This window comes from Microcaecilia unicolor, chromosome 4 (genome assembly GCF_901765095.1).
Source record: "Microcaecilia unicolor chromosome 4, aMicUni1.1, whole genome shotgun sequence".
Lineage (NCBI taxonomy): Eukaryota > Metazoa > Chordata > Amphibia > Gymnophiona > Siphonopidae > Microcaecilia > Microcaecilia unicolor.
Window position 1 is genome coordinate 271,256,944 of NC_044034.1, and position 14,135 is coordinate 271,271,078.

The 14,135-nt window shown below is 43.3% G+C and overlaps 1 protein-coding gene across 1 annotated transcript in view; it reads right to left on the reverse strand.

Moving 5' to 3' along the window:
* The window catches only part of COL4A2 (collagen type IV alpha 2 chain), a 440,984-nt gene that overhangs the window by 144,692 nt on the left and 282,157 nt on the right, over nt 1-14,135 (reverse strand). Inside the window, exons 15-17 of the mRNA XM_030201563.1 lie at nt 12,748-12,810; nt 7,410-7,454; nt 5,425-5,478 (exon numbers count right to left, since the gene is read on the reverse strand). Coding sequence (XP_030057423.1) covers nt 5,425-5,478; nt 7,410-7,454; nt 12,748-12,810 — 162 coding nt within the window. The remainder of the gene's footprint in view (nt 1-5,424; nt 5,479-7,409; nt 7,455-12,747; nt 12,811-14,135) is intronic.

Consider the following 14,135-nt stretch of genomic DNA (forward strand, 5'->3'; position numbering starts at 1 on the left):
ACTTCATCCATCCTTTCAATTAGGGCCAGCCTGACCAGTAGGCAGGACAGGCGTTCACCCACAGTGTCACAATTTGGGGTGAGGGGGGGGGGAGCACCAGCACGGCAGCCAGCAAGTCTTCAAAAGATTCATTGTGGCTGTAACTTCCACTTTTGGTGGGGGTGAGATATTCAAGGCCTTGCCAAGTCATGATTAGTCATCCACACTGATGCTGCTTTAAAGGCAGTGGGGAAGAGAAGCCACTGAACAGGTTGGGGAGGATGGAGAATAAGGAGATGCTGAATAGAGAGCTGCACAGGAAAGGAGACTGTGGGAATCCCTTGAAACCCACAAGATTCCTTCAGGTATGGAAGAAGTTGTCATGGGATTTCTGTGGGGATGGAAGTAGTTGATATGGGATTTCCACAGAAGTGTAGTCAATATCTCTGGTGACTCCAGAATAAGGCTTGAAATGCACTAAGAGAAGTAATTGGAGCTCCAGAATGAGGCTTAGCACATACAGAGAGAGGCAGTTGGAGTATGCGGCTTGGAACACTCATTGGCTGAATAGCGAATACCATCCAAAAAACCACGGGAGGCTGTTGGGGTTGAGAGGAAACAGAGGGCTGTGAGCAAGTAAATAATAGAGTTGACTCCTGTGGGTACGGGTGGTGATGAGGAAGCTTAATTGTAGGGATGGAATGGATTGGGTACAGGTGGGTATGGGTTAGATTCCATTGGGGTGGGTGCCCTTGTGCAACTCTCTAACCCTGAACACCACAGGAGGACAGGGAGGTTCTGAACACTATAGGGGAGAATAAAAGATGCTGGACATCATAGGGAGAACAAAGGGAAATGCTGAATAGCTCTGGAGGGGGCAAGGGAAGGAAGGGAGAGAGGAAAAAGGAGAAGGTACACACCTTGGGGAGGGAAGGGGAGGTAGGGAAGAGGAGATGCTGGACGCCTTGGAGAGAGGAAGTAGGGAGGATGAGGAAGGGAAGGACAGAGTTGTTGGACAGGGAGGGAAGGTAAGGAAAGTGAGGTGCTGAACACTTTGGGGAAGGGAAGTAAAGAAAGACAGAGATACTGGTCTCCTTGGGGAAGAGAGGTGCTAGAGACCTGCAGAGCTGCCAAGTTACCCATTCCAGGAGGGAGACTTTTTGTCCGGTCCTGGTTTTAAACTTATATCCCAAAGCAGTGTGGGACTTGTAGTCCATGATTCTATCCATTGAAATCAGTGCTGCAGGTCCCATAATGCACCAGGATGAGGTTGGCAGAAATCCAGGACTGGCCAAAACGTCTCCCTCCTGGAATGGGCAACTTGACAGCTCTGGACCTGGGCTGAGGGAAGAAATGAAGGAGAGAGATGCTGGATTACAGAAGGGTAGGGAAGGGAAGAGGAAATACTGGACATGAGGGTAAGGCCTTGAGCTGCCCCTTGTTGGCTGGGGGTGGGCAGTACATGGTTAAAGGTTCACTTAAGGTGTCAAGATATTCTTGGGCTGGCCCTGCAGATAAATATAGCTTTGGGCTTACTGACACTTTGTAAAAGTGCCCCTATGCGAAATGACTTGATGCTTCACTACTTACTGGATTCATAGGGAGAATAAAATCCATATCCCTTAAATGAAGTATTCTAACACATATGTAAAGAGTGAGTAAAAGATAACTTTAAGTGTGTTAAAGATCACAGAGTGTAAAAGTCAAAAACTGCTCTGAGATGTATAATTGTGAATTTAGGAGATTTAAGGAACTGCTGCCTCCTAATGTCACTTTATAGAATTTGCTGAAAGGACTTGGGGATTGTCTATCACAGACCATTATCACAGAAACATTCAAAGCAATTGAATTGGGCGGCGGACCGATCAGAGGCGCGAGGGCGGGGCTGACAGAGACGGTTACAGAGCGACGAACCTGACGAAAATTACGAACCCTTCACTTCAATGAAGCCACGGAGTCAGCTTCACAACGTTGCAGGTGGGTGGCTGGAGGGGATGGAAAGAGACAGGGCAACTACCCTGGAACTGGGAGGGAGAGAGGGGAGGCAACTATCCTGGAACTGGGTAAGAGGGTGGGCAGCCCCTGCAACTTGGAAGGTGGGTGGCCCCTGCAACTTGGAGGGTGGCCGGTCGGACCCTGGAACTTGGAGGGGGGCCAGGCGCACCCAGAAACTGGGATGGATGGGGGGGGGGGGAAAGACCCTGGAACTGGGTGAGTGGAAGGGAGGGAGGCAGAGCGGACTCTGGAACTTGGAGGGGGGCTGGACCCTGGAACTGGGAGGGAGGGGGCGCAGGCGGACCCTGAAACTGGGTGGGAGGGAGCCCCTGGCACACACTCTCATTCTCACACACACACACACTCTCGCATACAGTCTCACTCTCTCTGTCACACACACTCACACATTCACTCTCACTCTGTCACACACACTCACACATTCACTCTTAATGTATCACACACTTACTCTCACACACATTCTGTAAAACACACACACTCTGAGGAAAACCTTGCTGGCACCCGTTTCATTTGTGTCAGAAACGGGTCTTTTTTCCTAATATATATATATATATATATATATATATATATATATATATATATATATATATATATATATATATGATAATTGGGTGTCAGAAATTACACCTGGTTTCAGCAGGCATAACACTTGGTGCCTAAATTTGAGAACCAAAATCAGCACTCAATACTAATTACACTGGCCTGACTACAAAGGGTCTGCACCAGCTCCAATTGATTCAAAATGCTGCAGCAAGGCTAACAGAAGGTTGCAGTGATGTGACCACATCATACCATTTTTGCAAAAACTTCACTGGATACCAGTACAATACAGGGCTAAATTTAAAACTCTATGTCTGATCTTCAAGGACCTTAAAAGGTAATGGCCCTGAGTACTTGAAGAGCAGGATCACCCTCTATACACCTCAAAGGACACTAAGGTCCTCCCAAGACGTATCCCTAACCAAACTCACTCCAAGAGACATTACATGATGTAAGACTCACAAGCGAGCCTTCTGCGGAGTAGCCCCCATACTCTGGAATGCACTCCCTGAAAGGTTCCGCTTAACACAAGACTATTTCTGCTTCAGGAAACAGGTGAAAACTTGGCTCTTCAGCCAGGCTTCTAATGGAAGAAGTAACTAACCTGTTAGTCCCACACACACACAAAAGGAGTGACACAGGCTGCACATACTGCAGCAGGACATGTTTATCCACTCCTACCTTAATTGAGATAATATTTAATCACTTCTCTAACCTCATGTGCAACTTTCTTTAAATTAGTCCTCTTATTTTCTAACTCCTCTTACTTTCTTACCTATCTAGGGGCCTTGTTTACTACGGCACACTAGCATTTTTAGCGCATGCTAAATGCTAGAGGCACCCATGGGTGTCTTTAGCATTTAACATGTGCTAAAAACACTAGTGTGCCCTTAGTGCAGCTTAGTAAACAGGGCCCTATATGTTCCATCTTTGCTTATACCCTAAACTATCTATTAAAATGTTTTATTACATAAGTAATACACTATGCCATACTTTGTATTATTTGAATATTTTTACTGCTGTAATTGCCTATTGCTTATGTTTGATTTTTTGTTACTGCACACCGCCTTGAATTCCTTCAAAAAGGCAGTAAATTAATCCTAATAAATAAATAAATAAATAAATAATGCATATTATAGGAAAACATTGAGCGCTGCTTTTTATCGGTGTGTCATTTACTAAATCTAGCCCTTTGTGATTATGCAAGAAATGTTTAGTAATAAAGTTTGAAGTTTCAAACAGGATTCAGTTCCATGGCTAGTATCACTATGAATCCATGAAGATCATCACCTTCAGGGAATATCGCCACCTTGTGGGTTCTTAACAATAATGCACACACAAGAATTTCATGTTTTGAAAGTAGTTATTATTATTATTATTAGGATTTATTTACCGCCTGCTGTTTATCATAAAAGTACCTACAAATATAAAATTTGTAAGTTCTTCATAATAAGAGTAAACCCCCAGATTCTATCATCGATCTAAGATGTGTCTGTAAAGATCCTGCTTGCCCATGGAGACAGCAAAGTTACTAACCTGTAGCAGATGTTCTCTGAGGACAGCAGGACATGTATTCTCACATATGGGTGACGTCATCTGTTGGAGCACGGTGCGAATAATGTCTAGTGTAATATCTTTTTAAGAGGCTATTGGCATCAACCCACCATGCATGCGCCGTCATCTACTATGTTACTATGACATTGAAGGTGCAGCCTGGGACTGAAGAAAACAGGCTTAGGAGGTGGAATTGGATTCTAGACACTAAACTAAGTCTGTAGAACTGTCTTTACAAATCGTCTGCATGTTGAAATTCTGCTCAAGGTAGTAGTGAGATGTGAATGTGTAGATAGGACCATGTCACAACCCTACAATGGAGGCTGATGTGAAGTGGGCTAGCGACGTAGCCATGGGCCTGATAGGACCCTCTAGAGTCAGCCCAGGCTGGGCATAAGTGAAAAAGATGCAGTCCACAAGCCAAGTGGACAGTGTGCATTTACCGATGGTTGGCCCCAATCTGTTCGGATCAAAAGTGATAACTGCTGGAAGGACTCTATGGGTCTTAGTCTTCTTCTGGTAAAAAGCCAAAACTCACTTGCAGTCCAATGTGTGGCTTGTGCTCTTACTAGGATGGTCATGAGGTTTGGGACAGAACGTTGGTAGGAAGATTGACTAATGAAGATGGAAATCCAACATCACCTTAGGAAGGAACATAGGGTGCATTTGGGGAACCACTCTGTTATGATGAAAGTTTGTGTAAGGCAGATCTGCCACTATGGGTTGAACCTTACTGACCTCGTGAGCTAAAGTGACTGGCATCAAAAACAAGACCTTCCATGTCAGGTACTATAGATGACAGTAATCTAGAGGCTCAAAAGGATGACAGTGACGTTGAGGTCCACATAAATGTATATGTTGGCATTTTAGAACATAAATGTTTATGCACCTTTATGATTCTAAATGGATGCTTCTGCTGCACATAACCAGTGAATGTTATATCAGGTTCTGTGTTGGATGATCCTGTTCTAAAATCCTAGCGGAACTTGACACGTCCTGACCTGGACATCTCAGTTCCAATTTCTAAAATGCCACTCCAGAGGTTTGATTTAGTTTCCAGAGCTGCATTCAGTAAGGAGAAGAGACTGGTACCTTCTCCTGAAGTTCATCAAATTAGACAAGTTAAAACAATGGATCCTTAGTCCCATTTTTACTACACTGGAATTATTTTTCCATTATGTTTGGATATTTATCTCTTTCTCTCAGTACAAATATTTTAAATCCACCTCAGATCTCACTGAATGTTATGAAGCTACATGTAGCTCTATGAAGACCTGATATCAGCATCTGTGAATTTCCACAAATAGTCTCGATGTGAGACTTAACATAGATAAATACCTTCATTCCTCCCAATCCAGGCAAACCTGGAAAGCCATCAGGTCCTGGTGAACCCTAAAATAAGACAGACAAAAGAAATACTGTCAGTTTTAAAATTTACAAGTCATTGATAGCAATGTTTTATAAACAATGTTTTATAACAAACGTTTCTGCATCGGTCCCTGTATATTTCTTAAGTAAGGGCAGACTAAAGTCCAAACTGCCAATACATGTAGCAACAGTTATATTCCTTCAACGGTATGTAACTCATGTTGAAGCTGGGCTCCACCTATATCCAGCTTGCATAGAAAAAGTCAACAAACTGGTGTGTTTCAGATTTTTTTAGCCAAAATGGTGGCTATAACTAGGTGGAACAAAATCAGGGGTCCTTTTACTAAGCCGCATAGGTGCGTACGTGCATCCTATGCGCATCAATTTGGAGTTACCACCTGGCTATCACATGGCCCGGGCAGTAATTTCGTTTTTTATGCGTGTCCGCAGAAACCGGGCAGTAATCGTCATTCTGTGCGCATAGACAATTACCACAGGAGACCTTACCGCTAAGTCAACGGGTGGCGGTAAGATCTCAGACCCAAAATGGATGCGCGGCAATTTTTATTTTGCCCCACGTCCATTTTTGGCAAAAATTTTAAAAATGCCTTTTTTACAGGTGCGCTGAAAAATGGATTTGCACGCTCCCAAAATATGCGCCTATACTAGCGCAGCCCATTTTTCAGCGTACCTTAGTAAAAAGACCCCTTGATTTGTTATTTGGAAAATCTGTAATAGACCAGTGTGCTCATCCTGGGCATCTCTTGAAAGACCTACTTTCACTCAATTATAAATTGCCTTGAAGTGCTGTAATGTATTTTTTAAATGGACTCTTTCAATGACCCGTTTCATCAAAATGAAAAAAAAAAATTCTGGCAGCAAATCTAATGCTAAGTGCCCTATTTTAGGTTTTTAGGTGTTCTTGCCATAAACTTTCCCCAGTACAATCTTGAAAAATTGTGTTTCTTGTTTATCATGTGACACTTCAGTGATAGTATTGTTAACATATTTTTGAAGCAGTATTGGAAGTTCTTCTATTATGTCTATGGAAGTACAAGACTGAGGGGCCCTTTTACTAAGCCGTGTAAGTGTCTACACATGCCCAACGCGTGCCAAAATGGAGTTACTGCCTGGTTACCGTGTGGCTCTTGTGGTAATTTCATTTTTGGTGCACGTCCAATACGCGCGGCTGAAAAATTTTATTTTCGGATGCTCATATCGGACGTGCACCAAGTGGTACTTGATGCGCGTAGGTCATTACTGCCCAGTTGCCACGTGAGACTTTACCTGTAGGTCAATGGCTGGTGGTAAGGTCGCAGACCCAAAATGGATATGCGGCAATTTTGATTTTGACGCACGGCCATTTTTGTCAAAATTTTTTAAAAAGGACTTTTTTACAGGCGCGCTGAAAAATGGATCGGTGCGCATCCAAAACCCGCACCAATACTACCGCAAGCCATTTTCCAGCTTATTAAAAGGACCCCTGAGGCTGAGAGCTCTGTTGATGGGTCTCTTAGATGTGTGCAAACCTGATTTTATACTGCTAAAAAAAGGCTGGCAGTGTTCACATACACTGCATGCTGAGCTGTACTAGATAATAACGGGACACTGCAAATTGAACTGAATTAATTTGTGTATCCTTGGTTCAGCAATCTCCCTGCTAGAGAAATTAATAGCTGAAATTTCACTCGAGCACAGTGGCTCTGAATTCATTCCTCCAGACACAGCTGGGTGTGTATGTCAATCTACCTTATGCATATTCATTGTGGTTTTCTTGAAATCCTGTTTGGCAGGATGTGTCCGGATGACTGCATTGAGAACTCCAGCTCGAGCACAATAGAACACATTATCGGAAGCAGGTGACATCACAACTTATTTTCCAATATAGTTTTTCATAGAACTGGTATGAAATACAATCACATTACTGCTGTTTTATTAATCTATGTCTTACTTACTTTCCGCCCTGGAATTCCTGGTGTGCCATTGATACCGGGCAGACCCTGAAATTGTAAGCATAAATTTTTATTTGTAGGGGTGACTAGGCACTGAAAATTACAAATCACAATGGATCATGCACAGCACCTATGACTGCAAAGGCTCTCGACTGTTACCGTTATATACAGGAAAATGACCAATGGGCTCATTTTCGAAAGAGAAGGAGGTCCATCTTTCGACATAAATCGGAAGATGGACGTACTTCTCCCAGGGACATCCAAATTGGTATAATCGAAGCTCGATTTAGGACGTCTTCAACTGCACTCCGTTGCAAGGACGGGCAAAGTTCAAGGGGGTGTGTTGGAGGCGTAGTGAAGGCAGGACTTAGGCGTGCCTAACACTTGGACGTCCTTGACCCACAATCAAAAAAAATCAAGGACGTCCCTGACGAGCACTTGGACGTTTTCACCTGGACATGTTTTTCTTACGACTAAGGCACAAAAAGGTGCCTGAAATGACCAGATGACCACCGGAGGGAATCGGGGATGACCTCCCCTTACTCCCCCAGTTGTCACCAACCCCCTCCCACCCTCAAAAAACATCTTTCAAAATATTTTGTGCCAGCCTCTATGCCAGTCTCAGATGTCATATTCAGGTCCCTGGAGCAGTTTTAGTGGGTGCAGTGCACTTCAGAAAGGCGGACCCAGCCTCATCCCCCCCTACCTGTTACGTTTGTGGAGGAAACAGTGAGCCCTCCAAAACCCACGACAAACCCACTGTACCCACATCTAGATGCCCCCCTTCACCCGTAAGGGCTATGGTAGTGGTGTACAGTTGTGGGTAGTGGGTTTTGGGGGGCTCAGCACACTACTACTACTAACATTTGTATAGCACTACCAATGACACATAGAGACAGTCCCTGCTCAAACACAAGGTAAGGGATCTATGTTCCTGGGAGCAATTTATGAAGTCCACTGCAGTGCCCCATAGGGTGCCCGGTTGGTGTCCTGGCATGTTAGGGGGACCAGTGCACTACAAATGCTGGCTCCTCCCATGACCAAATGGCTTGCATTTGGACGTTTTTAACATGGACATCTTTGGTTTTGAAAATTGCCAAAAATCAGAAACGCCCATGTCTAAGGATGTGCAAATCTAGGGACGGCAAAATTTAAGGATTTGGACGTCCCTGATGGTATTTTCGAAACGAAAGATGGACGTCCATCTTATTTCGAAAATACGGGTTTCCCTGCCCCTGGATTTGGACGTTTTGCAAGGATGTCCAAATCACAACTTGGACGTCCCTTTCGAAAATGCTCCTCCAAAAGTTCAAACTTCAGCCTTTTTATTTTTATTTCTTAATTTACTTAAACAATTTATAGCCTGCTTGATCTAAACTCCTGGGGGGGGGGGGGTTACAAATAAAATGTACATAAACAAATAATTCTTAACAGCTACCTTTGCATTATAAACCAGAGGGGGGAGAGAGAGAGAAAGAAAGAGAGAGAATCTACAGCACAGGATCAATAAATTCCCTCCCAACTGACAAAAACAGGGATCAGAAATTTTTCCCAAGCACTGAAATGTATCACCACACTTCAGGTCCCATAGACTAACTAACCAGTTCCCCTTAATTAATATAAGGGAAAATATTTAGGTTCCCAATCCTGTCCTGGGAGATCCCCGGCCAGTCAGATTTTCATGATATCCGTGATGAATATGCACAAGACAGATGTGCGTGCTAATCTATCTCATGAATATTCATTGTGGATATCCTGAAAATCTGACTGGCCGGGGTACTTCCAGGACCAGGTTTGGGAACCACTGGATTAGCGCATCCTCAGGAGAGGTTTGGGAACCTCTTTGTTAGAACATCTGGAACCCAGTGTCATTTTGTTTTACCTCCAAGTGCTCAGTTGGTGTACTAATTTAGATGTGTTCTTATGACCCTGCCAGGAAAACCAGCAAGACTCAATTTTTAAAAAAAGCTTTTTTTAATTTTAAAATCATTTTATTGTGTTTCCAAAAAAAGTTACTTGAACAATGTTGTTATATACCAAAGCTACACAAACAAACCTATAGCAGTATGTAACAATAAGCAATCAAAAATCCGTTCATAAACAATACCCCCCCAATTCCATACCCAGCCCTATTCTCCACCCTGAAATCCCAAACATACCAAGCACAAAAGCCCTTTGTACCCCCTGGAACTCTCCCTTCCCCTCCACTCCTTAAATTCAGATACTAGGGGGTCTGTTACAAAAGTGCACTAGTGTTTTTTGCAAGCGCTAATGATTACTGCGCTCTACATGCCACAGATGCCCATAGGAATATATGGGTATCTCTAGTATTTAGCGCATGCTAAAAACGCTAGCGCACCTTTGTAAAAGGGGCCCCAAGTGCGCAATATCACTAGTCCTCGGGAGTCATGCGTTAATGTACAGACTAATAATCATATCAGAAAGCAAGCATTATAAGCCAGAAGGGACTTGGGTTCTTATAGTCCCCTCTACAATATGGTCACATTGATCATTAGAACAGTAATGTCACATATTCTCCACTCCCCACCCTCCTTCCTACTCCCCCCACCCTCCCGGCCATGCCACCAAGTGTACCGTTGATGCAGTTGCACAGGCGATCAGCAGGTTCTCCAACACTCACTGTAAACTAGTTACCTGTCCCAACTACCTAATGAAATCCGCCCCTGACCGCTTCATAGCAGACCTCACATCCCACCTAAACTACATGCTTCAGCAAGGTCTCTTCCCTAAGGAAAATGGCAATATCCTACTCACTCCGATACCAAAAGACACCAAGAAAAAAACAAATTAAATCACTAACTACCGTCCAGTAGCATCCATTCCGTTGTCAGTCAAACTGTTGGAAAGCATGGTAGCCAAACAACTTACAGATTATATAAACAAATTCTCAATATTACACGAATCACAGTCAGGTTTTCACCCCCTCCACAGCACAGAAACAGTACTTCTCACTCTCCTAGCCAAATTCAAGCAGGAAATAGAAATAGGCAAAAACATCCTCCTCCTCCTCCAATTCGACATCTCTAGTGCATTCGACAAGGTAAACCATAATATATTAATAAGATTACTAGATAAGTTCGGGATTGGTGGAAACATACTTAGCTGGATCAAGGGTTTCCTAATCACAAGAACATATCAAGTAAAATCAAACTCAAACATATCATCACTGTGGAAAGCAGACTGCGGAGTACCACAAGGATCACCGCTATCACCGATCCTCTTCAACCTAATGATGACCCCACTAGCCAAGTCCTTATCCAACCAAGGCCTTAACCCTTTCATCTATGCACACGATGTCACAATATTCATTCCTTACAAATCTAAACTGACAGAAATCACCGACGAAATCAAGATCAGCTTGATCATGATGGACTCTTGGGCAAATGCATTTCAACTAAAACTAAACAAAGAAAAATCACACTGTCTCATCCTCTCATCCCCACACAGCGTGGATAACCCCACTATTATCAACACCCCAGATTACACCCTCCATATCTCAGACAGCCTGAAAATCCTCGGCGTTACAATGGACTGCAACTTAACACTAGAGAGCCAAGTGACATCCACAACAAAGAAAATGTTCCACTCAATGTGGAAACTCAAACGCGTGAAACAATTCTTCCCGAGGGGAACATTTCACAACCTGATACAATCAATGGTACTAAGCCATGTAGACTATTGCAATGGAATTTATGCGGGATGCAAAGAACAAACCTTAAAGAAACTCCAGACTGCTCAAAACACGGCAGCTAGACTTATCTTTGGAAAAACGCGATTTGAAAGTGCAAAACCCCTTCGCGAAAAACTACATTGGCTCCCAATCAACTAATGCATTGCTTTCAAAATCTGCACTATGGTTCACAAAATTCGATCCATATTGGGCCGCTTAAATATTTGATCCCATATTAGGCCGCTTAAATAGCTGGTATAAAGTTAGCCGGCCATCTTTGAATATCGACTTAGTTGGTTAACTTTAAACCGGCTAAAAATAAACCGGATATTCAATGCCAGTCACTGAAAATGGCCTGGCGTTGAATATCCAAGCTGACTGCTGACCACGGGAGTTAGTCTGACTATCAGCCCTAAGGAGTATAAAAATCCCTATCACAAATCCAATCATGTAAATGGCGCATTAAAAATAAGTTTTTAAAAAAATCTCTGGGGGGGACACATGATCTGTTGCAAGCCAAGAGGGGCAATTCTTCTGAGATCTACTCTCAGTGCTGCTCTTTGGCTGGCAGGCATGAGAGCAGTCATTCCTCACTTCTGGCGCTTGGCCACATCAATTTCATGATTTCTGTGACCTGGAGTTCTGAAGGTTCCTGCACCACACTGCAAAGGACCAGTCTAAGACCCTAAAAGTTTAAAGAACCTCTAAATGTGCTTGTTTTCTTTTTTTTCTCTTGCAAGTTAATATTTACATAATCTGTTTCTGTTTGCTCATGCTTTGACTAGAAAAGGCCCTGCCCTTAGCTTTTCAAATTTACTTCCAAAACTCATCCTAATACTTGAAATGTGACAAAATGAATTTCCTTTGGAAGCTCATTTGGCAATTATGGTTAAAGCATCTGAATGCTTCTGGAAGTTTCCTACAATAACTGGCACTAGTTTTGCATCGTCTAGACACAATCAGGACAATATTCTAAGGAACTTATATGTTTAATGGCTGCCACGTTAGGGTGATTCCAGTGGTGTGCTGAAGCAGGCTCTCATGGGCTCATGAGAGCCATTTTGTTAAGTTCTTTAAGAACTTTGGGAGGCGGTTGTTAAAGTAGGCCCCCCATGGCTACTTTAAGAACTAGCTCCCAAAATGTAGGCTCAGGCCCCCTCCTGAACTCTCTTCTACTTTGCTGGCAGGGATGCTGAACCCCCACCAGTGAGAAGTCCCAGCATGCTGCTCAGAGCTGGAAACAAGGAGCAGGGAATGGTGGCAGTCCATTTATTAGCTGGTGGGGCTTGGCATCCCTGCCAGCAAAGGTATGCCTAGCATGTCCACAAGAGGGGGGAGAAAGAGAGACATTTGTTGCCCCCTCCAGTCCACACCTGGCCCTCCCCCCCAAACTGTAGGGCCGGCTATGCCCAGAGAGCCCACTGTTAAAAATTTACCAGTACATCCCTGGGTGATTTCATAACCCAGGGTCCCAAATTTACAAATAAATGTTCAGAATAATGACATTTACATGTGAATGGCTAGGCTAGCTCGTGGATAAGAAACTTTATGTTCACTTGGTTTAATTTTTAAGCCTTTCTTTCTCAAGTGATGACGCTTTTCTCATTTTCTGTAATTCTCTATGTTCTGTGAGTAACTGGAAGTACATACCCTTTGTCCTGGAAACCCTATTATTCCTTCTTCCCCTTTTTCTTCAAAGAATGCAGGTGGACCCTAGAAAACACAGACTTCATGTTCAGCGTAAGACAGCATTGCATTATCCAACATAATTTGACATGAGAAAGACTTGCCATAATGAATCCTAGCTAGGAATATTTTGTGGTTTTAATTATATATTTGACTGTGCCAAAATCAAAATAATTACATAATAGAGATGCTGAGTAGATTTTTGATCACATGATGCCTCCACATATAAAATCTCACAAATAGATGCCAACTTTCATCTCATCATGCAAGACAAATAGTTACAGTACATCTCACCTTGTACATAGGATCCCAACACAGTTCACAGTTTAGTAATTTAGCAGCCTCCATGCTTTCTCCCCCTGAGGGGGAAACCTGATTGGCTGGGTGTGTCCTATTTCTGACAGACCCTAGCCTTATTATCTACTTCCTTTTCCTTTGATCCGAGAGACAGGGCAGGTGTCATGACACAGAGTTTATGATGGGGTTGAACACAGCCTAGAGCAGGGGTGGGCAACCACGATCCTTGAGGGCCACAACCCAGTCGGATTTTAAAGATTTCCACAATGAATATGCATGAAATTGATTTGCATGTACTGCTTCCATTTTATGCAAATAGACCTCATGCATATTCATTGTGGCAATATTGAAAATATGGCCTTCAAGGACTGTGGTTATCTAACCTCGGCCTAGAGTGTGAAAGTGCTGGTTCAAGTTGAGCGATCCATGACAGGAAGCCTGTAGAACATTCATGAACCTCAGAAAAATGAGTAGAAGAGAGATTTATCAAACAGAGATGAATTAGACAGCGTTCCAGGAAAAGCTCATTTCCTGAAGACCTGATTACCCCCATTTCTAAAGCACACCTTAAGGAAGTAGTTTTACTTTACTCCTGGAAAGTATTTTGAATCTTTCACCAGCTGCTTCCTTTTTTGAACCAGATGGTCTGAACCCAACACTATTGTCTCAGGACAGGCAAGAGAGGGACAGAAAGAAAGGAAAGGTGGGATACCAAAAACAGCAAAGGAGGACTTCCCTCTCCCTTTCTTTCCCATCAACACTCTGATAAACAGGGAGCTCTCAGGAAGTCCGTTGCTCAAGCAATCTGCATGCTTAGGAGCAAAACATTCTACCAGTAACTCTCTTAGGGTCCTTTTACTAAGCTGCGGCAGAAAATGGCCTTAGCGTGCCCTTATTTGGGTTTTTCCATGCGCTAAGGCCATTTTTATAGCAACAGTAAAATGGCTGATTTTCCCGTTTGTCCTTTAATAGCCATTAGCACTTACCGACACCTATTTTGTAGGCGGTAACAGTTCTCATGGCAATCCTGCACTAATCGGTTAGCATGTGATAAT